This window comes from Macrobrachium rosenbergii, chromosome 25, assembly GCF_040412425.1.
Source record: "Macrobrachium rosenbergii isolate ZJJX-2024 chromosome 25, ASM4041242v1, whole genome shotgun sequence".
NCBI classification, from domain to species: Eukaryota; Metazoa; Arthropoda; class Malacostraca; order Decapoda; family Palaemonidae; genus Macrobrachium; species Macrobrachium rosenbergii.
In genome coordinates, this window is record NC_089765.1 from 26,508,284 (window position 1) to 26,533,616 (window position 25,333).

The window sequence follows — 25,333 nt, forward strand, 5'->3', positions numbered from 1 at the left end:
TAAAGGGACTATTTCCCTGTGAAAGGTGGCTATACCCCATATTTTGAAAGCACACCATATTTTGAAAGCACAAAGTGGGAGTCATATTAAATTCTTACGTGTAATCTTTCAATTATCTGGATTAATAGAGCCAAGGGCTCATCAGATAATGCCAAAAATCAGATAATGGCAAGTAAAAAATCTAAGGGTGTTCAAGGGAAATTCCGCACCCTTCCTCACCTACCTTGCCATACCATATAACTGTAAAAACTCAGCTTGCAAGCTATAAATAACAACCACTACACTTTAAACTGAAAACTTTATGCAAAAAGGCAATTATCCACCTTTTTTCTCCACTAAAAAAATGCAACCCCCTTCTTTTTCTCTCTCTCGTAAAGGACAGTTCTGCAGGTAGGTAGCCTACCTGTGTTAACCCACAGCCTACCATGGTTTTATGACTATTAATGTATCTTTATACAGCAACTTTATCAGTTGTTACCATATTGTATTACCATACACCAGATACAAAATGTGTACGTGTGAACTATTGATCTAGGCTAGCCTATGTGTTACACTTACAGTATCCATTTGCATAAGTTAAATAGGCTGTTACAGCTGTATTTAAGATAAAGGTAATGGTAATGATCAGTCGCCTGTTTGAACTGTTCTCAAGTGGACTGCATTTGTACCTATAGTACAGTACTTGTAGTATGTAGCATGTGGCGTTCTTAGCAATGCCTGCAGCATTGCAGGTCATGCATGTGTTGTGTGCTGTGCTATATGGCCCCCATCTCATCCTAAGAGGGTGAGGAAAGTGTTGACCCTTAAGCAGAAATTAGAAATTGAAGTTCCTCGTTGGACGGGTTGATATCGTTCTTGGCTAGCACTTTGCTGGGTCTGCGTTCGAGTCTCCGGCCGGCCAAGGAAGAATTAGAGGAATTTATTTCTGGTGACAGAAATTCATTTCTCATTATAATGTGGTTCGGATTCCACAATAAGCTGTAGGTCCCGTTGCTAAGTAACCAATTGGTTCTTAGCCACGTAAAATAAGTCTAATCCTTCAGGCCAGTCCTAGGAGAGCTGTTAATCAGCTCTGTGGTCTGGTTAAACTAAGGTATACTTCTTCTGTTGAGAGCAAGGTTGAACCACATCACATATAATGGAGGAGTACAGAATTGCCCGGTCAACCCTGCATGGTATTAAGACTTCCCAGGACAAGATCAAGAAGTACACAAAGGAATTCGGTAAGAAGACAGCCAGAGTCAAGACAGCAAGGTCATGGCAAAAAGCCATTATGATAACATTGATCAGTCTACCTTGATGTGGTTTTGACAAAAACGGGCTGCTGGTGTGAAAATTTGCGATGCTGAGTTGAAGGCTGTTGTTTCAAAATTTGCAGGCTTGCATAAGGTTGTGAACTTGACTTTAGACCGTCTGAAGGTTGGTTGTTCCTGTTCAAATTCAACATGGGATTTCTAACAAGAACACTCATGGCAAAACTTTGGATGCTCCCAAGGAGGGAATAGAGCAGTTTTGCTGTTGTTGCAAGACTGGAAGAAAGAAGGCCTTGGTTTTTGGGCAGCTCTACAACACTGACAAAACCGGTCTATTCTATTGCTCCTTGCACACTAACACCTTAGTTGATAAGAAGGGAAAGAGTTTACCCAGTCAAAAGCTTTCCAAGCAACGTACTTCTGCTTTGTTATGTGCAAATGCTACTGGTGAGCATCACTGCAAACCAGTGGTAGTTGGACATGCAAAGCGACCATGTGTCCTACATGGGTTGATGGTTAGGCTCTCAGTGATTTGGTATCATCTGGCAGAGGCTTGGTTCACCTCCAAAACCATTCCTGATTAGTGTCATAATAATTTTTGTAGGGAGGTTATTTGCCATCAGACACAGAACCTTGGTATTCCTAGGCATCGGATGAAGGCTTTGCTTCTCATGGACTATATGTCTGCTCATCCTAACACTGACCAATTGGTTGGTGATGAAGGTCATACTGTATTGGGGTTATGTATTTGCCTCCTAATACGACTGCACTCATTCATCCAATGGACCAAATTGTTACTGTTGCAATGAAAAGGCACAACTGGATGAAGTTCCTGGAGGAGATGATGGTAGTATTGGAGGACAAAGAGAAGAAACAGCAAGGCTTGGATACACATTGGGAACGGACACTGGAGAATCTTTGAAAGTATTCATTGAAGTCTGGAGAATCTTTGAAAGTATTCATTGAAGTCTGCTATCTACAACTTTGCTGATGCTTGGTAGGACATCACCATAGAGATGCTCAACCATGCCTGGGACCGTATTCTGAATGGAGAAGAGGTTATGATGGTCTTCCAAGGGTTCGATGTTGACAACTTCTGTGCCACACTCGCAACAGGAGGCAACAATATTCCCAAGGATGATGTACGGGAGTGGCTGGATACTGGCAATGGCGACCCTGGCTCCAACTTCTCTCTGACAGCAAGATAGCTGCTGCAGTTCCTGAAGAAGTGGCTGATGACAACGATGGCAATGACGTTGCTGTTTCATGACGATTCCCCCCATACAAGTAAATACAAATGACCTTCAATGCAATTATCAAGACACTGCATTGGAGAACCCAAACTTTGACCCCATGGAGTTCCCAGGGCTTTGGACTAGGCTGCACAAATTTGAGACTTAAGCAGAATTGTCGTTCATATCATCAAAGGACCTCAAAAGCTTCTTCAGATCCCAAAACCCTGTGCACCCGAGCCCATCGCCATCTACTTCTTCAGTAACTTGGTCCTTCAGCTTGGAACATCAGCCAAGTACATCTGCCTTTGTTGATATGCTGGGCTCCTTCAGCCATGAATCTGATGTGTCACCGCCCCACTTTGATGACCCTGACCCTATAGGGACCTCTTTGCCTTTTCCAACCACTTCACCACTTAACGTTCCCCAGGAGTCACAGGAGGAACAGGAAGAAGATGCTGGTCTCGATGACACAGTCGAGCTGGAGGAGGAGGAGGAGGAGGAGGAGGAGGAGGAGGAGGAGGAGGAGGAGGAGGAGGAGGAGGAGGAGGAGGAGGAGGAGGAGGAGGAGGAGGAGGAGGAGGGGAGGAGGAGGAGGAGGAGGAGGAGGAGGAGGAGGAGGAGGAGGAGGAGGAGGAGGGAGGAGGAGGAGGAGGAGGAGGAGGAGGAGGAGGAGGAGGAGGAGGAGGAGGAGGAGGAGGAGGGGAGGAGGAGGAGGAGGAGGAGGAGGAGGAGGGTTTTTAAAATGTCCAGCCATCTTAAGCAAGAAAGGCAACATACACAGGTAATTGAGAGAAAAAGATATTTTTATAATGTTATTAAAATTGTTATTTTGATAAAACTGTGTAAACTATCATATTGTGTGGCATACAAGAGAAAAAAAGGGCTTACTTTTTTTGTGAACAATACAATGTACTTTACAGTACAGTAAATGAAAAACATGTAGCCAACCGAACTAAGTGTTGTGCACGACAGAAAAAGAAGGGAATTGCTTTTTTTTGTTTTGAGTGTAATTCATTGAGCTTATTTTGTTACAAATATAGGAATATAAGGTAGATAATTTCTTTTTGCACAAAGATTTCAGTTTAAAGTGTGACAGTCGTTGTTTATAAGCATATTCAGTTTTTATGGCTGCAAATGAAAAATTGTAACCTACCGAACCAAGTGTCGCTTATGACAGCAAAAGGGGTGCTTTTTTTGTTGTTAAGTGTATTTAGTCTGGAGTTTATCTTATTAAAGATCTGGGAAAATAAGGTAGATAATTGTTTTGTGCCTGAAGTTTTCAGTTTAAAGTGTGATGGTTGTTGTTTATAAGCATATCTAGTGTTTAAAAGCTGTAAATGAAAAACGTGTAGCCTACCGAACTAAGTGTCATGTATGAGAGAAAAAGAAGGGAGTTGCTTTTTTTTTAAGTGTATTTATGGAGTTTGTTTTGTTACAGATATGAGCACATATGGTAGATAATCACTTTTTGCATAAAGTTTTCAGTTTAAAGTGTGACCGATTGTTGTTTACAAGAATATTTAAGTGTTTACCACTATGCGGTACTCTACAGTATTGACAATGTTAGGTGAGGAAGGGTAGGGAGTTGCCCTTGCACAACTCCCCGATTTGTTTACTCGTCATTACCTGGATTTTGACATTATCCGACAGGCCCTTGGCTCCATTAATCCAGATAATTGAGGGATTACTGTACCACTGTCATGATTAAGCCAAACAAAATATTATCAAAGGTTATTTAAGCTACATATGATTTAAATGGAAATAAGTTACTGTTATTTACCTGACCACTTGTAGCAGACGATCCCACCCTTATGACAGTGATATACTTGCCATCCACAGAGCCACAGATCTCACTACTTGCAGAGCTGCTGCAACTTTTGTTACACATGTTTGAAGAGACAGCCTCAAGAGCTGTGGGATATTTAAAAAATAAAATTGGCTGTTAGATCACACAAGTAAAGGACTACAGTGTATAGTTTAAGAAGAATTTCTTTGGGCTAGAGATGGATTTCTGTATATCAGGTTCATTGCATCACATCCCATAATGCTTACTAATTGCAAAACCCTTTTTCCTACTTTTCTGAACAGTATTACAATTTAAAAAGACAAAGTTTGATACAGTTTACCTAATCTAATTTTGAATCTAATACATTGCACAGACCTTAAGAAATCCCCAAGATTTAAATGCAATATTTTCAGACATCAGTTACACAGAATCCCCATGGAAGATTTTATTACAAACTTTAGGGTATTTTCAGGATAATCAATAAACAATCCAACTTCATATATAAAGGACAAGGGTGTACACTGTGAAAATATTTAAAGACAATGAAATGTTTTCATATACTTAATTTACTACTTAACAAACCCGACTTACAAAGGCATGCAAAGAATATTAACACCATGCCTTAAGAACCAATGAGCTAATGATAATAATAACTTCCTGACTGAATGACTGAATTACCAAGTACAGTACAAAATTCAGAGTTGACCAATAGCTTTAAAGTATTTTCATTCATGATTTATCAACTAACCAACCTGATTAGCACTCTTAATATCAGCCTTTTATTTTACTAAAACATAAGTGCATAATCTAGCTTTTCTGATACTGTACAATGATGAGATTTTACTATACACTGCACTAAAATTTCTCAAAATCTGTAGGCTACCTTTAAAATTAAAATTCTTACATTTACTTATGATACACTAACACTATGATTGTAGTATGGATGTATTAATCCCCATTTAACCACTTTGAAGTAGTTTGTAAGAACTCTGAATTATTTATATGAATAATGAATACTACTTGGATTCTGTGAAAATTTTACTCTGCCATCCAAAGTAGTGGAATATTGTACATCTTAGTTCAGTATCTTCAAGAACTGTGATTTTTTCCACTGTTTCATTTCTTCCAACTAGTAACCATGGAATACTCTCAAGAGTGAGCTTCTCTCAACACGCTTTTTAACCTCTCCTCCTCAAAATTATGAAGATACACTCACATGCATTTCAGTCAAAATTTCTTAGGACTTAAAAACAGAAAACATTTACATATTTTGGAGTTACTTACTGAGAATATTTGAACAGAAGCAATATTTTCCATATGTAGCACCAGCATAATTAAAACCTAATGCAAGGCATCGGCCTTTGCAAAGCGTCAAGGATAACTTCTCAGGGTCATAGTTTCCAGGAGATACTAAAAGTAAAAGATTAAATATAAAGTTAAAGCAAACACTTAGAGCATGTTAATTTAGTGCAGAGAATACATGAAAATATCAAAAGTAAATGTCAAGCCAATATATATGATACTCCATACAGCATTACTTATTGTATAATCAAGAGTACAGGGCCTTGTAAATGCAACACAGTCTCTCTACTTGAACTTTAATGATTTTTTGGAGTTGGTAAACAGAATCCAAAGAATTCCCCTTTAGATGGATTCTGGATCAAACTGCTAATTTTACCAGCCTAAAAACTCCATTGCTATGTTGACCTCATCAAGGTGCCATAAAAGTTAGTAAAATCTCTTAAAATCTCCTTTACTGCACTAGTGTTATTCCTGCTCGTCACTTCCTTGTCCATTACTGCAAATCTTTGTTCCTGGGCACTGACTACAGCTGAACAAGTAAAGGAGAGAGAAAAGAAAGGAATTCAATAAAGTGGATCTGATGGCCATTCTGAAGTACCTCAACAACCTATAGATCTACTTTCATGGCTTTAATTTTCTCCATGATTTCTGCACTATGGGTTTCTTTTGATAAGTCATCTCCTCTCCACCTCTTCCCTCTTTGAACTCTGAAATGAAAATAGGCAAAGTCGCCCCTCTGTTTCTACTAAGCTCTGACACTTCTTCCTGCAAAGACACATATGACTGGGGCTTGATTTTGATCTTAGGTATAATTCTCTTTGGGTTTTATGTACATTTTATAAAGGAAACCTGCATTTAGTTGTAAACTACATACTGTAGTTCTGCAGAATCTGATTCACAGAATCAAAATAAAATGCATCATTATAGAGTTCATTAATATTATGGGGGTTAATCTTGCCCAGGACAACTTATTCAAATAAACTGATGTATTTAATAATACTGTAATTCAAATTCAAATTGTTTGAGAAGGGTTTGCATCTTGACTAGCTACTGCTTTGCTAGTATTAACCAGCAATTGTCCACTTTATCTCTACTGACATCTGTAATAAAGCATTAGTAAAATTAATACTCTGGTTTTTGCATGAAGATATCAACTAACTTTATCCATCTTTGTTTAACAAGGAAGTGACATTTTCTGTCTCCACAGAAGGACAAGGGAAGAGTGGCCAGATAATAGTAAAGCCAACTAGCCATCATTATTACAAAACAAAAAAAAATTTGAGTAATAAGAAATACACTGCTTAATCTTTTTTAGCTGGATATTGACCAAGGAACTTAGCATTCCACACAACTGCAAAGTAACATTCTGACTTTAACATTTCCCTTTGTTTAAAGCAAAAAAAAAAAAAAGGAATGATTTACAATATCATCTCCATATTGCAAAAACTCCTAGGTACAAAAATATTGTCTACCCTACCTGATAATAACTTACACACAAGGGAAAAGTGGACACCCTGTGTTGATAAAGGATAGCTAAGCCAACCAACAACCTTTAATATACCACAAGACGAATAAAAATTAAGCTATCAAAATAATAAATTTATTTTTTTCTGAGTGCGATTTTGACCTGTCTCGCTGTAAAGTAGTGTTTTTGGACTAATTATCACTTTCCAGTTACCACATACAAAAATTAATAACTCGGTAATAAACTCATGAGAAAACAAGCACTCCATGGCAGAAATATTTGTCTGCACTAGCTCCCAGTGTGATACAGGAGAACAAAATTCCAAGTTCCAGGGAATATGGTAATACTGTACAGTACAGGGATTATGATATCTTAATGATTTTATGCTTGTAGTTAGGGGAAATAAATAACTAATACAATGCTAGAGATTAATGTTACAGTAAACCGTACTTACTTCTGAATTGTGGATCATATTGGTTCTCCATGAAGCAAGTTGGTTGCAAAATGGGAAAATCATGTCGAGGTAAATTCATCCCTGCAAGCAATTATATATCTATTAAAATATTTATGGTACTTAATGTATCAAAAGAACATTGAAAGATGAAATGATTAATGTCCTTTTTCCAGTGAAATTTTTTATAAATGGAGAAACAGCATATCTTTACATTTAAGTTGCAATTTGTTGCTGAAAATAATTAATTCCTTTACTAACCAATCTGGTTTTTTGTTGTTTCACAGATGAAGCGGTTGGTATTGTTAGTTCCACAAGTCTTACTTTCCAAACGTCCTTGCGAGTTCAGCACCATACAAACGTCTCCCACTACTGGATTGTTGGCTTCCCAAAGTCCCCCCAACAGAGAACTGAAGGAAAACTTTATATGAAATATCAACAACATTTAGCAAAGCTGAATGGTATTAGGTCCCATCCATGTAGATCATCTTGAGCAAACTTACAGTTCATAGCAGTGAAAAATTAGTCATGACAAGACAAATTTCCTTAACTCAAAAATGTCATAAAGAATCTCCCTCTGAGTGTATAAATCAAGTTTCTATTGAAGTCATGAAGACAAAATCCATATCCCAATGTCTTGTAACTAGTAAAACATCAGTACTTATAAATGAACCCAGTGACCTCCTGTCCACAAGAGCACATACCTCCATCCAAAAATACAGCAAAATAATCTAATAATCAAATACAAAAAACACTAATTCAGATCATCCATGATATGTTTAGAAAGTACTAAAACTAAATTCCTTTACACTGCATTAAAATATTTTCTCCAAGCCTTTTTCATGCTGGCCTTTAAGAACTATTAAAATTACAGATGCATGCATGCATGTAATTGTCCTTTGTAGGAGAAATTTTATGCAAAAACTGAAAATGAGGTACCGCAGGGACTGTACTTAGAAAGAGAAAAAGAATTGCTGGCACTGGTGTTGGCACTTCGTTATTTTATAGTTTACTTCTAAAAAAATCCTAATGCTAATGCACTAATCACAACCATGTCACTTTACTGGATGGTGATCATACATAAAAGCAAAGACTTGACATGGCTCCTGTTTCTTCAGAATCTGTTTCAAAATACTTCACATTACAAGAAATTGAATTCATTTGGCATGCAATCCTTTGGAAAACTTGAATAGTCATGAGATTTCATAAATAACAAAGTTGTATTCCCACCACCTTGCAATTATTCAAAAAATTCTGGATAGTTTGGAATCAAGGTTGGGCTACCTGGCCCCCATTTGGTTCTCCCCTTGGATTTTTAAAAAGGTTTTTGGTGCATTGTCTCCTAAGATTAGTAGATTTTATAGATTTTTAAGCAACGTAGTACCTTTGTAGATGAGCTCAAGTTTAGTAATACAGTGCCTGTTCCAAAGAGTGGCATATCTGCAGACTTCAGTAACTACTACAGGCCAATTTCTATTCTTCTTGTGTCTCCAAATTTGTGGTAAAACTTACTTTTAAGCTACTACACAAGTATGTGGAATTTAAAGGACTGTTAGCTGATAGTCAATATGCATATAAGAAGCAGTTAGGTGCTTGAAATACACGTTTACATTTGACATGACATTTGCAAGAGAACCTTGATGTAGAGTAATTCAAATAGATTTTAGTGCTGCTTCCGATTCAGTAAATAACAAGGTACTTATTCATAAACTTCAGAATCCTGGAGTGGGTGGATATGTTATAGCATTACTTCAAGATTTCCTTGCAGGTAGGCAGCAGCAAGTTGCTGTTGATGGGATCTTTAGCAAAATACGACCTATCGTGTATGGAGTTCCACAGGGTAGCATTTGTGGTCTGCTCTCATTTTTAGCGTATACAAGTGATATAACTGTTGGCCTGGAAAAGAAGATTGTTCAGTGTGCCGATGATGTAACCCTTTTAGATGTAGTAAAATCTCCATTTATGAGAAATGAAGCTACCCTTAGTCTCACTTGTTACATGAAGCAGATCAGACAATGGTGTAGTCGGTGAGGTACGAGTCTGAACTCCAGTAAAACGAAAACACTATTGATTAGCAGATCTAGTACAGATTTTCTACCTCATCCTCCCTTAAGGCGGATGGGACTCCACTGAATTTTTTCTGAAGCTTTAACTACACTTGGTGTAACTTCCGACTCACATCTTACTTTTGGAAAACATCTAATGAGTGTTAACAAATGCCACATGGAAGTTAGATATTGTACAAAAGGCCTTGTATATTCATAAGGTTTCAGGTGCCTTTACTTGTATTGCTACTGCCTCTGGTAGCTCTTCACTGGATTGATCCTCTTCTAGATTATGGACAAATGTTGGCTTTGAAAGTGCCTTAGTCTTGTTTCTTGGGGAAGGAGAGGATTGTATATGAGGCAGTGCTCCTGCCTCAAAGGGTGCACGTAACTCATGTGATGTACTTGCCTCAAGAAGCTCTATAACCAAATGGGTGCCCATTAATCTTATAAGGCACTCTGGCAGCACAAAAGCTTGCTTTCAGCAGAGTCATGGATTTTGGTGTCAATGATTTTCCATAATTTTCAGTTATGTTTAGTAGAAGTTTAGCAAGTCCTACAGTAAAATTCTCAGCACTACACTTTTTTTAGTGATTTTTTATTGTTTCAAAAGTGGTACAACTCTTACCATTAAGTTTATGACACTTACAACAGTTTACACATTTGGCACTGAAGGGGCAGTTTCCAGGGTCAGCCACAAAGAACTTGCAGTTTGTTATTATTACAAACCTGAGAGGGGTGGCCACACCTAAAGCAACTTAAGCACTACAATGGGTACTGTCTGAATGATTTAACTTCTATCCCTTCATTTTGGATGTTTACAAAGAAATGAATTACAGGATCTTCTGGACACCTCTATAACATTTCTTCTTCACTAAAATCATACAAATCCAATTAAAAATGACTCACCTCACATAACTAAAGTTAAGGTCGGCTTGGAATAGTCATCATTTCACTAGTGTCAAGCCGTTAAATGACAGAGCATAACAGATTACGTTTGACTTAGCATACACAAGACTATTTTTTTCATCAAACTAAGGTATGTCCCTAGATTTTATAGTGCCTACTTTCTTCTGGAAAAATCGGCTAGTTCTTCCAGTTGCAAGAAGCCACACTGGTAGCTTTGGTTTCCTTTGATATTTAGCATTAACTGATCCTGAGGGTTCCTTTTGCATGGCAATCACTGGTCAAGGAGACCCAAACTCCCCATTGCTCATTTTACTTATGGAAGTTTATTTAATTTTTTTTTTAATTTCCAAAGGATCCAAATGTTTTACACAAAGCTGTGTAACCTCCCTCAAGTGGAATTGACATTAAGATGAAAGACACTAATTTTCAGGTCGTTCATTTTACCTGCTGTCTTTATACATACATCTTTTGTCAGATGATGCGGTAAGTGCCAGCTTCATTTTTTTCCCTCCAGTTATAAGTACTTGAATTGTGCTGCACTGTTTGAGTGACTTTACTTTGGCTATTATTATAATTAGGGGCCAGAACTTTTTAAGTTATAATAATTTTGAAATCTGAGGTTGTCAACAGCATCAAGGTTTGTCTTGGAATCCAGGGGTATTAAGAACTGTTGCAATGCCCTTAAAGTGTAAAAAGCTAAATAAAAGACACAAAGTCTCAAAAACTCAAAAACACACTTTCATAGAGCTCATTCCTCCACTTCATTCCTCCCCCCAACAATGACAGCAAGAGCTGATTTCTAAATTTCCACTTCCTACTCTAACCAGAACGAATGCTTTCAGCACGATTAGGGTACGTTAAATGTAGAAGAAAACCGCTGGGTAATACTGTACTGAAATAATACATGAGCACAATCACCCTCACTTTTGATCATTTTTGTAAGCAAAGCAGATGGAATACTACATCATGTCCCCCAGTAACAACCCAGGTCTGAAGTCCTTGAGGCAATTCCAAGTCTCACCCCACGATACCAAAATGATTAACATACAGATACCTCTCAGGTACAAAACATTAATAGATAGTTGACAAGACCACCGAGAAATTACTTTCTATCACTATTTCTCCATTGAAAAATTATATAATTAAAAATCAATTAACAAAATGAAGAAAACTTTGGCATTTGTCATAATTCCTTTGATATTTTTCCTAATATGGCAGTGTGCAAGCAATCTTGGTATTTAAAAGCCTACCAACAATCGAACTACCATGCCCGTAATATTCTGTGGAATATGAAATCAACTTCCATTATAATGTTACAATTCAGCCATTGTTGTACTCTGTCACTAAGATGACAGGAGCGATCATACGAAATGACATGCCCTTACATGGATCCTTTATTTAACATAAAATTACATATGAGGAAATTGACATTATATGTATTATAACCCATGACATTTTTTTTTTTTTTGGCAAAGCAAGTTTTAATGTTGTTCCCCAAGTTATATTTTACTAAGAAATCAACAACTATTGCTTTATAAAGCATATATAATTATCTTTCTACATCTTATGGAAGTCAACAAATGACGAAAACTTGGTAGCCTTGGATGTCCGGGTGTACTCCTTACCCGAAAAAGGGCCCTATTATTCATTTACCCATTCAAGCTTACATAGGGTTTGCCACGGGCCTCCCCGCTTCTAAACGATTGTGCAAGTCGAATCACAAAAGCTGTCCCCCTGCAACCACGGGGACAATGACTTATCATAGCTGCCGTTCTTGAAGCCTTGACAAGGTACGAATATTCATTCAGAATTTCAGAGACAGCTGTTTGTTGTCATCACCTTGTGGGAGGAGTCGGGGCATCATATGTTTACGTCATGTATAACTTTGAACCCATACATTAGAGTGTTCCACCAATGGCTTCAGCTGCTTTATTTTACTCTTATGAATATACTTTTTTCTAATACTGTATAAGTAATGGAGAATGCTGCCGAAAATTAGGTAGGGATGTAAAGTATACTATGGCTACGTAATATCTTTGTCAAATGCACAGAAAAACTTATTCTGGAAAAACATCGGGACAAAGGCTCTGAATCTCATAGTAGAGTATCATCACGTAATGTCAATAGAAAAATGTTTACTAAAAAATTCCCAATAAACCTATATAATGCAACTGTAATACAGTAATGCTGAAAGCTGACCTGTTCTGTATTACAATTAAACCAGCTTTAACAAACTAATTAAAACCCACTCCTTGAGCATTTTCATGATACCAGTAAACTCGTTCACAGTGCATTAGCATAAAATTCATACAATTTAAACATGAAGAAAACAAAAGATGAATAAATGACACGAAAGAATCAAGAAAACTTGAAAAGAAAACTGACACACACACACAACTATTGATAAGATGCATGGGGGAACACACTGGATAGTGAGTTCTCATCCATCACCAGCAACTGCAATACTGTTCTAGTTCAAGCAGCTATTCATCACTTGGTTTTGCTTTCCTTAATTAAACATATGAGTAAAGTTCAGATAAATAAAAATAATATTTGTAAATGATGCAGAAGAAATGTAGTATCATTCCCAGATATTCAGATAATAAATACTCCAACAGTCAGTCAAGGAATTTTTTTTACATTATATAATCTGCTGATGGTTTTAACCCATTTTTATTAGCTTTTACATACAGTATTATAAATGCAATGAATTACATTTAAAATGCATATCTGACTAGATGAATGCTTCATGAACAAAATATTTATCACACTCTTCCATTTAACTTCAAATTACTGATAGCAAAACCAAACTAGGCTCCCTGAACCATAGCTGCTGCAATGCTAGTTTACAAATTTAATGGATATCAATCAATCAGCATATCAACAATTAAAAAGGACGCACCCCTTTTATCACTGCCAGCCAACTTGAAACCTGAGCTACCCTTGCTTAAAACATGCCATATTTGCCTGTCAGAGCTTCCTTTTCACATAACTCTACATCAAGAATTCATTCACAGAACACAGCCAACAAAGTTTACACACACTTGTGCATTAGAACACACTATAAAAACGTGCAGTGAAATCAGACTTACCCACTGGAGGGGTATGTTACGTTTGCATTATTCGAGAGAATCCACATTCCTATGGTAGTATTAAACTGTCCTCCCATCCAGTAAGGTGTTCCTGTAGATTTTACTGGCTGGTACCCTTTTGCACTCAGCCCATTAACCTTAGCATGCAATTAATGAAACAAATAAATTAATTCAGGTAACAATGCATATCTACAATAAAAGTGTATACTTTGAGTCTCAGGATAATGAAATATTTTTAATACAATAATGTCAATTATCCTACGTGATATGACAAATTTTTAAAGTAATTTGTATTTTTCTTAATATACAAACCTGAGGTCTTTACATATGGGATTAATTTTCAGCAAACTGGAAAATCAGCCATGAAACTTTTGCAAGGTGGTGATGGTAATAGCTACTGATGGTAGGGGTGGAAGCACCGTCCACCAAGTTGGTGCTCGTTCAGTTCTACACAGTTTACCTTTTGGCCCAGGTAACAGAATGCAGGGTGGTAAGAGGTGGCTCTTTATTTAAAGACCTCAGGTTTGTGTTTCTGGAAAAATACAAATTACTTTAAAAATCTGTCATTTGTTCCTACACAAATACAGACCCTCGGTCTTTACATATGGGAGGATTACTTTTGGAAGGAGGATTCTAAGTAAATCTCTAAACTGACTATTAGTTTGGCTCACCTGGGTACTCTCTTCCCGGTCATGAAAGAGCAAAGGAAGGAGACCATACCTCTGATCTATTGAACAAGAGAGATGTTCAATTGCCAGACTTCTGAGAATTTAGAATTAATGGAATGTAATATCCTTGATTCAAAAAGGTTTGGATGAACCAACAGTGTCGGAGACTACAAAGCTAAAAATAACCAACTGGTATTGGCGCCGATACATAACTAACAGAGGTGCCAATAACCGAAAATCGGCGCTTTTCGTCACCAATAACCCCTAAAAATCGGAGAAAAAGCACCGAAATCGCCAATTTTCGGTAAGCAGCAAATTCCAGTTATCATCACACCCTTAGAAAAGGAACCCCACCGATAACCGGGGACTGCCTGTATCGCCGTTTCATCCCAGGCATCGCCCGCATCATGTATTCCGACAGTAGTCCTGAAGGGCAAGCCGAAAAAGGTGTCGTGGGATGCTCCGCAGCAGTAGGCATTCGAAGAGACGGAGACAGCCCTCGTGAGTGCCACCACCTTGATGCATCATAACCCCACCGCTGCCCTGAGACTCACCACCAATGCCAGCAACATCGCCGGCAGGGCAGTGCTCGAGCAAATAGTCGTCGGCACTTTGGCCACATCCACATAGACGTCGTTGGGCCTCTACCGCAGTCTGAAAGTCATAGATCACTCCACTCGCTGGCCAGAGGCGACACCTATGGAGGAGGCGTCAACAGCATCCTGCACAGAAGCCCTCCTCTCCAGTTGGATCAGCTGCTTCAGGGTGCCAAACAGCATTACTACGGACGGAGGCTCAGCATTCCTGTCAGAACTCTGGGTCTCCCCAGCACGCCTGATGGGTATGACACTTCACAGCATGATGGCCTACAACCCCACAGCAAACGGCATGGTAGAGAAGGCACACCGCTAACTGAAGGCAGCTCTAATGGCACATTGCACCAATGAAAACTGGAAGGCTCAGCTCCCCTGGGTCCTGCTGGGTCTCCTCACCACACCGAGGGCAGATGGCGATGCATCCCCCGCAGAAATACTAGCTGTTCCAGGGGAATTCTTCCCGCCATCAGCCGACGGCACAGACATCCCCCCTCCAAAAGGTTGAGGGAACTAGTACAGAAGTTTGCGCCCTGCCATAAGACCTTCATGGACAGAACCAACACCTACAGCCCAGCCGGCATGGATTCCTGCACTTACGTCTTCATCAGGATAGATGCCCGTCGCCCGCCCTTGACCACGCCCTACAGGGGCCCTTACCGAGTCATCAATAGGACCCCCAAGGCGTATCTCATCAACATCCACTGCTGGGAGGATTGGGTTTCCATCAACAGGCTGAAACTAGCATTCCTGTTAGACAGTGAAATCCGAGAGGAGGTAGACAGATGTCCCAGGGTCCCCCCTAAAAATTCGCCCCCAGACATAACCCCCCCCACAAAGAGGGGCCGTGGGCACCCCAGAGGCCGCTCTGTGGAAGATCCAGCAGTCGACGTTGGTCCCTGCCCACAGTTCTCGAAGAGATGGGGTCGCCTCCTGCTCCCCCAGTGTCCCCAAGATTAATTTTCATGTCATCCAATAATTATCTCTGTAATCATTGTCTTGGGGGGGGAGTACCGTAAAGGTGTCAAGCACCTCCTCATTTCTGCATTTAATCATGTCATGTATATTACCTGTTATTATTTCATATTTTTATATATCTCTCCATACATATTATTGTCCAGCCTTTCCGCCGATGTATGTAACTACTTTTGTACATTTATTGTAACGCAAATTATTCTCATTTATATGTCATCTAACAAACACAAATTCTTGCCCAAATGCGTGACATGGGATCCGCAGGTTGGTGACCACCTTTTCGTCCACATTATTCAATGTATACCTGGCCTCCGAAAAATATCAGTCATACCCAGACCTGACGTCTTGAATCTCACAAGGTTTCAAAGCTTTTATCACCATATCTCACTTTAATGCTGCATTACATCATAGCACATAAGCCATTATGTTCTCCTTTACGTTTGTCAGCCAAAATACTTAAAATCCAAGATGCTATCAGGCTAGCTAACCATCTAGTTATTCATACTGGTAATATCTCTGGTCATGTCAATGTCTGACAGTAAAATACATGGGGAAGAGTGAAATTTAAGAGTAACTCTCTTATAAGAAATAACTGAACACAGTTATGAAAAGTTAAACCAATAATAGATACATGGCACAAGAAAAAGTAGCAAAGGAACATGAATTGAACCAAAGCCTACAAAATGAGAATGAGGTGAGATAATGATCTAGTATGAAGTAACAGAGCATTACCGTAGGCAGCATGCTGACTGTTAGTTCATCTCTGATAAGCCTTTGTAAGTTTCCTGGTGTGAATCCCTACTGACAGACCCTAGCTCTCATTTTACATGTACAATACCTTTTATTTATTAGATAAGTTGACTTCCAAAAGACATACCTAAATAAAATAAAATAAAAAAAAGCTTTTCCAGAGGAAGCTGACTGTTAGTGTGCCAAATTCAGTACCTTAATGCCTAGTACTATATGTTACATCTAAAGAGATTAACTGTGAAAGGAAATATACATACCAGCACTGAACTGTTGAATGTCCAAGAAAGCAAGGAGGAGTAATAACCACAATATATTGCAGAGACATCATAATACCGTTGTTCATTAGAAAATCTATAACAGCTGTTTCCTCTATTCAGGAATCCCATGGGGCAGTCACCTAAAAGAAATTTAAATGATGTCACATTTATCCAGCTGAGAGTGAAAAACAAAGACAGATTGAAAAATTCAAGACCTCATGGGTGAAATCCTTACATACACAAAGTATGAAGTTCCATATATCTCTGCTACAACATTGCACTTGATGTTTTGTAAACTCATGTACAATACTTTCAGTGATTGGTGTAAGATATCAGTTGATACAGAATACACAAACCTCTCTTATAAAAAATTATTATCAATTTATACAAGTACTTCCCAAGTGAAACTACGAAAGAGATAGTACACTCTTCTATAAGTAAAAAGTCAATTCTTTAAAAAAAAATCATACTTGCTTTACAAACCAAATACTTTTGCATAATGTATTCATGCATCTGCATGAATCTAAGGTTCCCCATAGGAAGAAGAAAAGACTACTGTGCATTGACTATGATCTGCTGTTAGTAAATGGCACATATACATAGGGTCCCTCAGGTCCTCCAGTTGCAAACTGGGTAACTTAAATGTTTAGTCTAAATCCAAACAGGGTGTTTTCTGGAAAACTTAAAAATTTGTGTACAGACATACAATATTACTTTGCTTGGAAAGACAAATTATTTTTGTTTCTACATAGCCTGAGCACCAAATGAGCATGGACTGATTGATTTAGGCTTCTCTGGAATTGACTCTGAGAAAGAGATTGAGCTGCTGACATCCAGAGTAACAAAAAAAAATATATAATAATAATAATAGAACCTGCAACCTGGTAAAATCTTGTGGAGAAGAAAAGTATGTATCCCAAAAAGCTCTCAGGACTAACAAAGGATCATGAATTAGACATGAACTTCATTAATGCTATAATTATTGTAACCTCTATAAAAAAAACTTTATGGACAAATTATGGCACACTAATTCATTCTAGGAGGAACATCAATGGATGACCAAAGATTTTTGTACCAGTGGAAAAGTAGAAATGGACTTTGAAGATAATGAGTGTAAGTTCCTAAAATCCCATTCCCCAACTGATAAAATATTGACCTATCACCATTACAGGTCCTTCAGAAAAATGTCTAAAAAATACTGCATGATCTTTCAAATATATCTTACAAAAGTAGACTGGTACCTACAGTTCCCAGCATTCAAAATTTCGTAAAAAGTAAGCAGTTCACAGAGTGATGTTCTGTCTTCAAGCAAGAAAAATGAGACGAATAACCAGTCTGACATTTGAGCGAGCCATTACAAAAGACACCTAGGGGCCCTCCACCAACAAAATCCCACCAACCTCCACGATCAATAAAATTAATCTTGATGTTATTTAGAGAGAGAGAGAGAGAGAGAGAGAGAGAGAGAGAGAGAGAGAGAGAGAGAGAGAGAGAGAGAGAGAGAGAGAGAGAGAGAGAGAGATTTTAAACCAACTGGCACCAAATGTCAAAGATAAAGAGGGGGAAATGAGGAGATTAACCAACCTGGCACTCAAGCATGCCAGCACACAAGTCACACCTGTTGGGGACACACCAGCAGAATCCTACTAACATCCATGATCAATAAATCCACTCTTGATGGTATTTGGTGTGTGTGAGAGAAAGAGGTGATAAACCAACTAGTACCAAATGTCAACGAAAATGAGGGAGAAATTATGCGAATAGCCAACCTGGCACTTGAGCGAGCCATTACACAAGTCATGCCTGTGGGTGACAAACCAGCAGAATTCCATCAACTTCCAAGATCAATACATCCATTCTTGATGGTATCTGGAGAGAGAGAGAGAGAGAGAGAGAGAGAGAGAGAGAGAGAGAGAGAGAGAGAGAGAGAGAGAGAGAGAGAGAGAGAGAGAGAGACATAATAAACCAAATGGCACCAAACATCAACAAGAAGGAGGGAGAAATGAGATGAATAACCAATCTGGAACTTGAGAGAGCTATTGCCCAAGTCACTTCTGTGAGGGACACATCAGCAGAGTCCCACCACCTCCATGATCAGTACCATGGAGGAGGGCCCAATGTTGTACAATGTGAGGTGTGTATCAAACTGCAACTACAAATCGACCCATCCAGACTTCAGCCAACTTGAAACCCCCTCCCACGTTATATATACCTGTATGACTATGAATTTTCTTTCTCTCTTTAGGTGACTGTCTGTGAGTGAGTCGACATATAATGGAGATCTGTTACATTATCTCCATAACAATAATAGTAATAATGATAGCCTAGGTAAATCCATACCCTAACCATAAAGAGGGTGGTTGCACATTACCTTAGTTTAATGACTTGTGCTCTCCCCATCTCTATTTTTTTCTATCATCTCTTCCACCTTTTGCAATTAGAGTAGTTATAGAAAGGAACTGCATGAAAGAAAAATATGCAGTAAACAAATTGGAAGACTAAATGAAAGTCCTAATGATTAAATTGCAAGAGATATATAAAGAACAAGGAATATAAAATGCATCAGATGAACTTACAGCATGAGTAAGTTACCACACCTAGGTTCTGCATGTTTCTGCTATGGCTGAATAACTAAATTTGCAGTTATGCAGTTACTTTAGTAACCTATGATGTTATCTCTTAATCGAATCCCCCAAGATTTGTGACCAGCATGGGCTTGTTTTTCTCTTGAAGCTTAGAAGATACACATTTCAAATGTTAAAATCTGCATCAAATTTTTCAAATTAAGCTGGGGAGAAAAACATACAGTACTGTAATCAGTATGTTATATTAACACAACTACCCTAGATATAACATTACAGGAATGGTAGACATCAAAAGAAAAAATTACAAAAACATTTCTATTTAGTATACCTTTCTTTGCCATGCACAAAGGCTGTATGCTAGCAGAGTTGCTGCAGCTGGTTGCATAAATATTTGAAGTATAAAGGTAGAAGCAATTACCGCCTGTTGATGACAAAGTGACACCTCTCATCATTGTTCCATCGGAAAACTGATACATACCATCCTGAAAGTGGATTAAAAATATTGGCCATTAACATATCTGTAATAAAAGTCTTAATATAATTAAGTCCCGTGAGTGACTAAATTGTACTACATATTGAAAACAGAAATTCATAAATGTTTACAATCCTAAAAATGCAGAGGATGATAATTTCGTACGACAAACTTCAATTGGGGATACATTTTTCGGAATACACTACACACCAAAAGTATTATTTAAAACAAGTAAAATATTAAATGAATTAATATTAGCCAAATGAGCCTCAAGGTACAAAGGCATGACAATGGAATATCAAGTAATCAACTTCAAAATTAAACATCCTTTTACACAACCATAACTTTTTTTAAACAATACTAATTTTTTTTAATACAAACACATTACTTCACATTAGCTTTATTGTGTGTTTGGAATCTTCCAGACACCAAGGAAAAATAATCCTCCCAATTGCACAAGGCTAAATATGCATCAGGGCTCTATGTCACTCCTGAGGGCAACTGAGGCACTTGTGTTCTGGGCTAGCTGCAAGTAATAAAGGGGTCTGGGAATGGGGTAAAGATTGTAAAGTCACAGATTTGAAGTGGAAAGTTTGTTTACAATTTTTTTTTATCACAAACGCACGACTTTACAATTGCTTGAGTAGCTACTTAACTGGGAAAGCTATAACTCCAACCCCACAGCATAATTAAGACCCAGGGCCAAGTGAAACCCCACACACTTTTGAGTAAAGATGTTTGATGCCTAAAAGTTCTAATGACAACTTACAAGGGGTTAAGAATAAGACATAGGCCTTATAAATAAGTTTGTTGGTTATGCTACCTTGGCTACTCACTGAGATATTATGTAACATTACCAAACCATCAAGGCGCAGCCGCTGATGCCTCTTATTACAATACCAACCAGGGAGGGAAGGAATATGAATTATGAAGATGAGGGGGATAAGTTTTTGCTTTTTCACTATGAACCATCACTTTCTAACTACCTCTTAGCTCCTTTTTCAGACACTTTCAAAAAGAGGAATCCAGCTCACCATTATCACACCTGGGCCAAGAAATTGCTCTGTCAACAGAAAATGGTCATATCAAGCATATCTGTCAATCTGAAGAGACCTGTTGACTTTGCTTCCCAAAAGTTAACTAGTTGTTTCTCTTCATTAACTGAATTTTGCTGTTCCAGCCTACATTATCTCTCATAGCTTAATCTCAATGAAGGCTTTAAATTTATGGGTTTAATAAGGTTAGTAAGTGCTTCTGGTACCTTTTTTATTTTGGACCATGCATTTGATCCTTTTTATATAATTTTTCTAATGGTATTTAAAATAAAATGATCAGAGATGGTTTATGGATTCAGACATTTTTTGCTTTGAGATGTTCATTATGTTTAGCACACATCTTTTATGTTGTAAGGGAAGTAATACATAGGATTCTTGGAAACAACCAACTTTATTCACAGAATCTGACCCATTTTGGTGTGCCATGTGAATGGAAATGCAGTTACAGGTGATTGACCAGGCACACAGTCGGGGCCTTGTGATGTATAAGTATATGACTAAAAGGGTGATTGGCTGCTGAATCTGGCAGCTAAACCTGGATTTAGTGACAAAGCTTGGAAACTTACTGAGCTCCTGCCAACATAACCATCAAAGAAAGAGGAATGTAAAAAGTGTTTATACATCTCCATAGATTGTGTGCAAGTGATATATATATCTTATACTGTAATATCTGGCTTGTGTTCATGAATGGAGTAGGCTCTGGAGCATGAAGCTTAACCCTTCTAAAACTCCAAGTATGATAGTTAGTCAATCCAGAACACTTTTGCCTTTGCATCTTGATTTATATTTAAATTGTATCTTGATATATATTTAAATGGTACAGTGTTAAATGTCAATGCCTCTTATTAGAGTTTGGGTGTAACTTTTGATAAGAAATTCTTTTGAAAATCTTATAAGACATATTGCTTCCTCTGTTTTTCAAAATGAGGGTATCTTGCAGCAATGTTTCAGGATGAAGGCATTACAGTATATCTAAGTGTTTTAACTCTTCTTCTTCCCTGTTTGGAGTACTGTTCTCTAGTGTGCAAGTTAATGACTCTCATCTCACTCTCTATCAATGAGTCACCAGTCAAATTTATTTTGCCAACTCTAAATGTTGACTTGTGGCATACATTTGAAGAGAGTTCATCATGTTTGTTGCATAAAATATACTATAACAAAAACATCCTTTGCATTTTTCTTTACCTGACATAGCTGTTTTCACTCACAACACTATGCAGGCTGCTCTTGGAACAGTGTGTCATTTTCTAGTATCAGATTTCATATTACTCAGTTTGCTAGGAGTTTCATCTTGACTACAACTAAAATGTGGAAAAGTCTACCTGTTACAATTGTAGTATCTTCTGATCTCCAAATGTTTAAGCACAGAGTATTAAAAATTCATTCCTGCTTTTTGCTGTTGTCTCTTGAATTCAGGTGTATCGGTTTTATTTTATATTCCCTCATATTTTTTTATTTATCACCTTTTCCTATAACTTTTATCTCTTTGCCGACTGATTTCCCTTTGGAGCCCTCTTTGGTTTATAGTCTGTTTACTCTGTCCATGAAGGCTTTAACTGATGATTGAAAGAGAATGAAAGTAGTTGTATTCTGAATGGAGAAGGTGACTGTTCCATGTTCTTACTAGGTCATAGCCTTGTGGGATGCTGCTACAGTATTAGATCACAAGAACATTAAAGCTGCTTCCAGATGGAAACAGATTGTAAAAAGTTAAGCACATATGTAAGCTATAAAGAACACAACTCTTCCACATCTTACTAGTATACTTTCTGGCTTCTCCTATTGCCAGTCTGGTGACTGCCAGCAGACTTGTCTCATCTGATTCTCCAACACTGGCCTGGGTTTCATAGTTGCAGTCATATCCTCTCAGGATTCTCCATTAAAGGGCATTTGTATCTTGATTCACAACACTGTGTCCTGTCTCCTTGCTACTTGTACCATTCTTACTCTTATTACTGCTTTGCTTGTTGGACACCTCAACTTCACATGTTCTACAGCCTGATCTGCAGCAACCCAGCTTCTTTAAAAAGAATTGTCTCTTTCTTGTCATACCTGCATACTTCCTACTGTACATTGCTCTGTTAGGACTAGCTGTTAAAATCTGTTGCTACACTAGAGAAATATTTGCCTTGTGCTGTCACTCACATGGGTGTTCAATCATATTCACATGTTCAGCTCATCTTGTGGGCTTCTCTGCAGCAAGAGCATTTACACTTTGGTCCAGACACTAGCCCTGATCATATTTATGCTTAATAAGGCTTCTGAATCATTTCATTGGCTGCACTTGTACGCATGCCACTTATCTGTTTTCCACCTCCATTACAGCACCTACTGTAGCCTGTAGATCTTCAACGTATGCAAACAGTTTACTTGTAGTAACTCTACTCATCTGCTTCTGTTCCTTGTCAGAAGTGTCTTGCACTTTTCTCCAGTCACATGTTCTACATATTTCAGTCCTTGGGGAAGCATCTGTAATGTATTTTTCATTAGATTAAGCACACTCTCTCCATTTGTGTTTGGGCATTGCCTCTTCTACTAAAGTGACTGCTTATGTTTTCAGCATTCCCTTTTCAGTATCACCTGGTTGTGCTGCCAATAATTCCTGTCCTTGCTCTTCATCTTTCAACAATTGCGACTACAATATTCTCAAGTACCTGTTTATTTTTCTTCTTCACTCCTTCGGCACTGGTGTCCAGAAAGACTTGCACAGCGTTTTCTGCTGTATATGCATCCAGCAGCACAAGTGTAACTTGCTTGTTACTTTTGTTCAATTTTCCATGAATCAGACATTCTTGCCTGTTTCATCTGCCCTGCACAATGCAAGGCTGGGCTTAACATGTATACATTTCTATTTTCTGGTAGTTTTTCTGGCTTGGACAATGCTTGAGTTCTCCTGTTATTCATGCTTTTTACAAAGAGTATGTTCAGCTATTGCTGCTTCTTGGTGTCATGTCCTCTCTTGTCAGTCATCTTCATGAATCTCATCTACATCCAGGGGAAACATTTTCATGATTGACTAGGTCCTTTCTGCCAGTTAAACGGTTGCGTTTGCTCTTCAGATAACACTCCTTCCTTGCACCTGAATGCTTCCTCAGTTAAAGTCTTTGCCGGTAGTGTTTCTTTCAACATTTCTTGGTCTTTGTCTCCTGTCCAAAGTTGTTGTTCTTGATCATCTTTAAGCAGATAGGTTTCATTACTGTATGTCATTCAGTAAAAAGACCTCACAGAAGGGATGGGGGGAGAAGATACATGTCAGGTATTTGGCTCTTCCAGACATGAAATGTACTTGTTTTCCATGACAAATGCCATCTATTTGGATCTGTACATTTTAGGCTGGGAATCTTTCCTGGGCAGTCAAGGAAATAGTCTTTTAAGACCTTAGGAGCATCCCAAACTCATTAATCTTCTGCTTTCATTTGGATGGAGCATCTCCAGACTCTTTTAGTCCTTTATTCATCATTCAGTAAAAAGACCTCACAGCAGGGATGGGGGAAGAAGATACACAAGTCAGGTATTTGGCTCCTCTAGACATGGAATGTATTTTAAGCTGGGAATCTTTCCTGGACAGTCAAGGAAATAGTCTTTTAAGACCTTAGGAGCATCCCAAACTCATTAATCTTTTGCTTTCATTTGGATGGAGCATCTCCAGACTCTTTTTAGGAGTCCTTCATTTATCATTCATGCAAAAAACAATGATACCATTTCACTTTTAAGTGGTTTCTTTAGGAAGACTACGAGCCAAATATGGAGCTTCATTCGCTTCTCTGACTCTCATGCAAAATTTTCCATGGACACTCTTGCTTAGGAAGGAGCCTCGGCTCCCTTAGCTGGCTGTTCAACAGAGATGCAGTCAATGCCTCCAGGTACAGTACTCTTAAACAATTTATAAGGGGAAAGGGTCATTATTGAGGCTTATTACAGCCTCCTCCAAATTTAGCGCCCCTAAGCAATTAAAGCTTTTCCCAGTTTTATCAGTGTTCCTCCCAGACAGGCAAGTGGTTAGTTCCATCCCTGTTTCAGCAGAGAGCTCCTGATGGGAGTATTCCAAGGGATCTACTTGTGTTATACTGTATATTTTATGGGTTGTCCCTGCCTCAAGATGGCAGTTTTCTTTTGGATCTTCAGTCTTTTGCTTCTCTTTAGAGAGTCTGATCATGGCCATGATTCTGTTACCAATTGTTTATCAGGATAATAAATTTCACAACTGGCATCTTGTTTGACCACTGTGGCAAACTGAGCATACAATTTTCTTTGGCTCAGCAGGGTCCTCACAAGATTTGATCAAACCTTTAATTAACACTATAAGAGTAATTCTTCTCCCTCTGAGAGGAGCTTGTCTCCTCTTTGGGATCACCCATTTATAGGAGGATGCTCTGTCTTCACTGGTCCATGGTCAGACTCAGACTCCTGGGAGTGTTGACACATTATAGGAAGCTCTCT

At 38.3% G+C, this 25,333-nt stretch overlaps 2 protein-coding genes across 2 annotated transcripts in view; both read right to left on the reverse strand.

Moving 5' to 3' along the window:
- LOC136852210 (uncharacterized) overlaps nt 1–85 on the reverse strand; it is a 72,827-nt gene extending 72,742 nt beyond the window's left edge. The window contains exon 1 of the mRNA XM_067126657.1: nt 56–85. Within this exon, the coding sequence (XP_066982758.1) occupies nt 56–85 (30 nt within the window). The remainder of the gene's footprint in view (nt 1–55) is intronic.
- A 2,565-nt stretch (nt 86–2,650) lies between these two features.
- The window catches only part of LOC136852211 (uncharacterized), a 47,920-nt gene continuing 25,237 nt past the window's right edge, over nt 2,651–25,333 (reverse strand). Inside the window, exons 8-15 of the mRNA XM_067126659.1 lie at nt 19,695–19,848; nt 16,782–16,921; nt 13,539–13,675; nt 7,754–7,902; nt 7,496–7,576; nt 5,559–5,684; nt 4,269–4,399; nt 2,651–2,764 (exon numbers count right to left, since the gene is read on the reverse strand). Of these exons, the coding sequence (XP_066982760.1) occupies nt 2,651–2,764; nt 4,269–4,399; nt 5,559–5,684; nt 7,496–7,576; nt 7,754–7,902; nt 13,539–13,675; nt 16,782–16,921; nt 19,695–19,848 (1,032 nt within the window). The remainder of the gene's footprint in view (nt 2,765–4,268; nt 4,400–5,558; nt 5,685–7,495; nt 7,577–7,753; nt 7,903–13,538; nt 13,676–16,781; nt 16,922–19,694; nt 19,849–25,333) is intronic.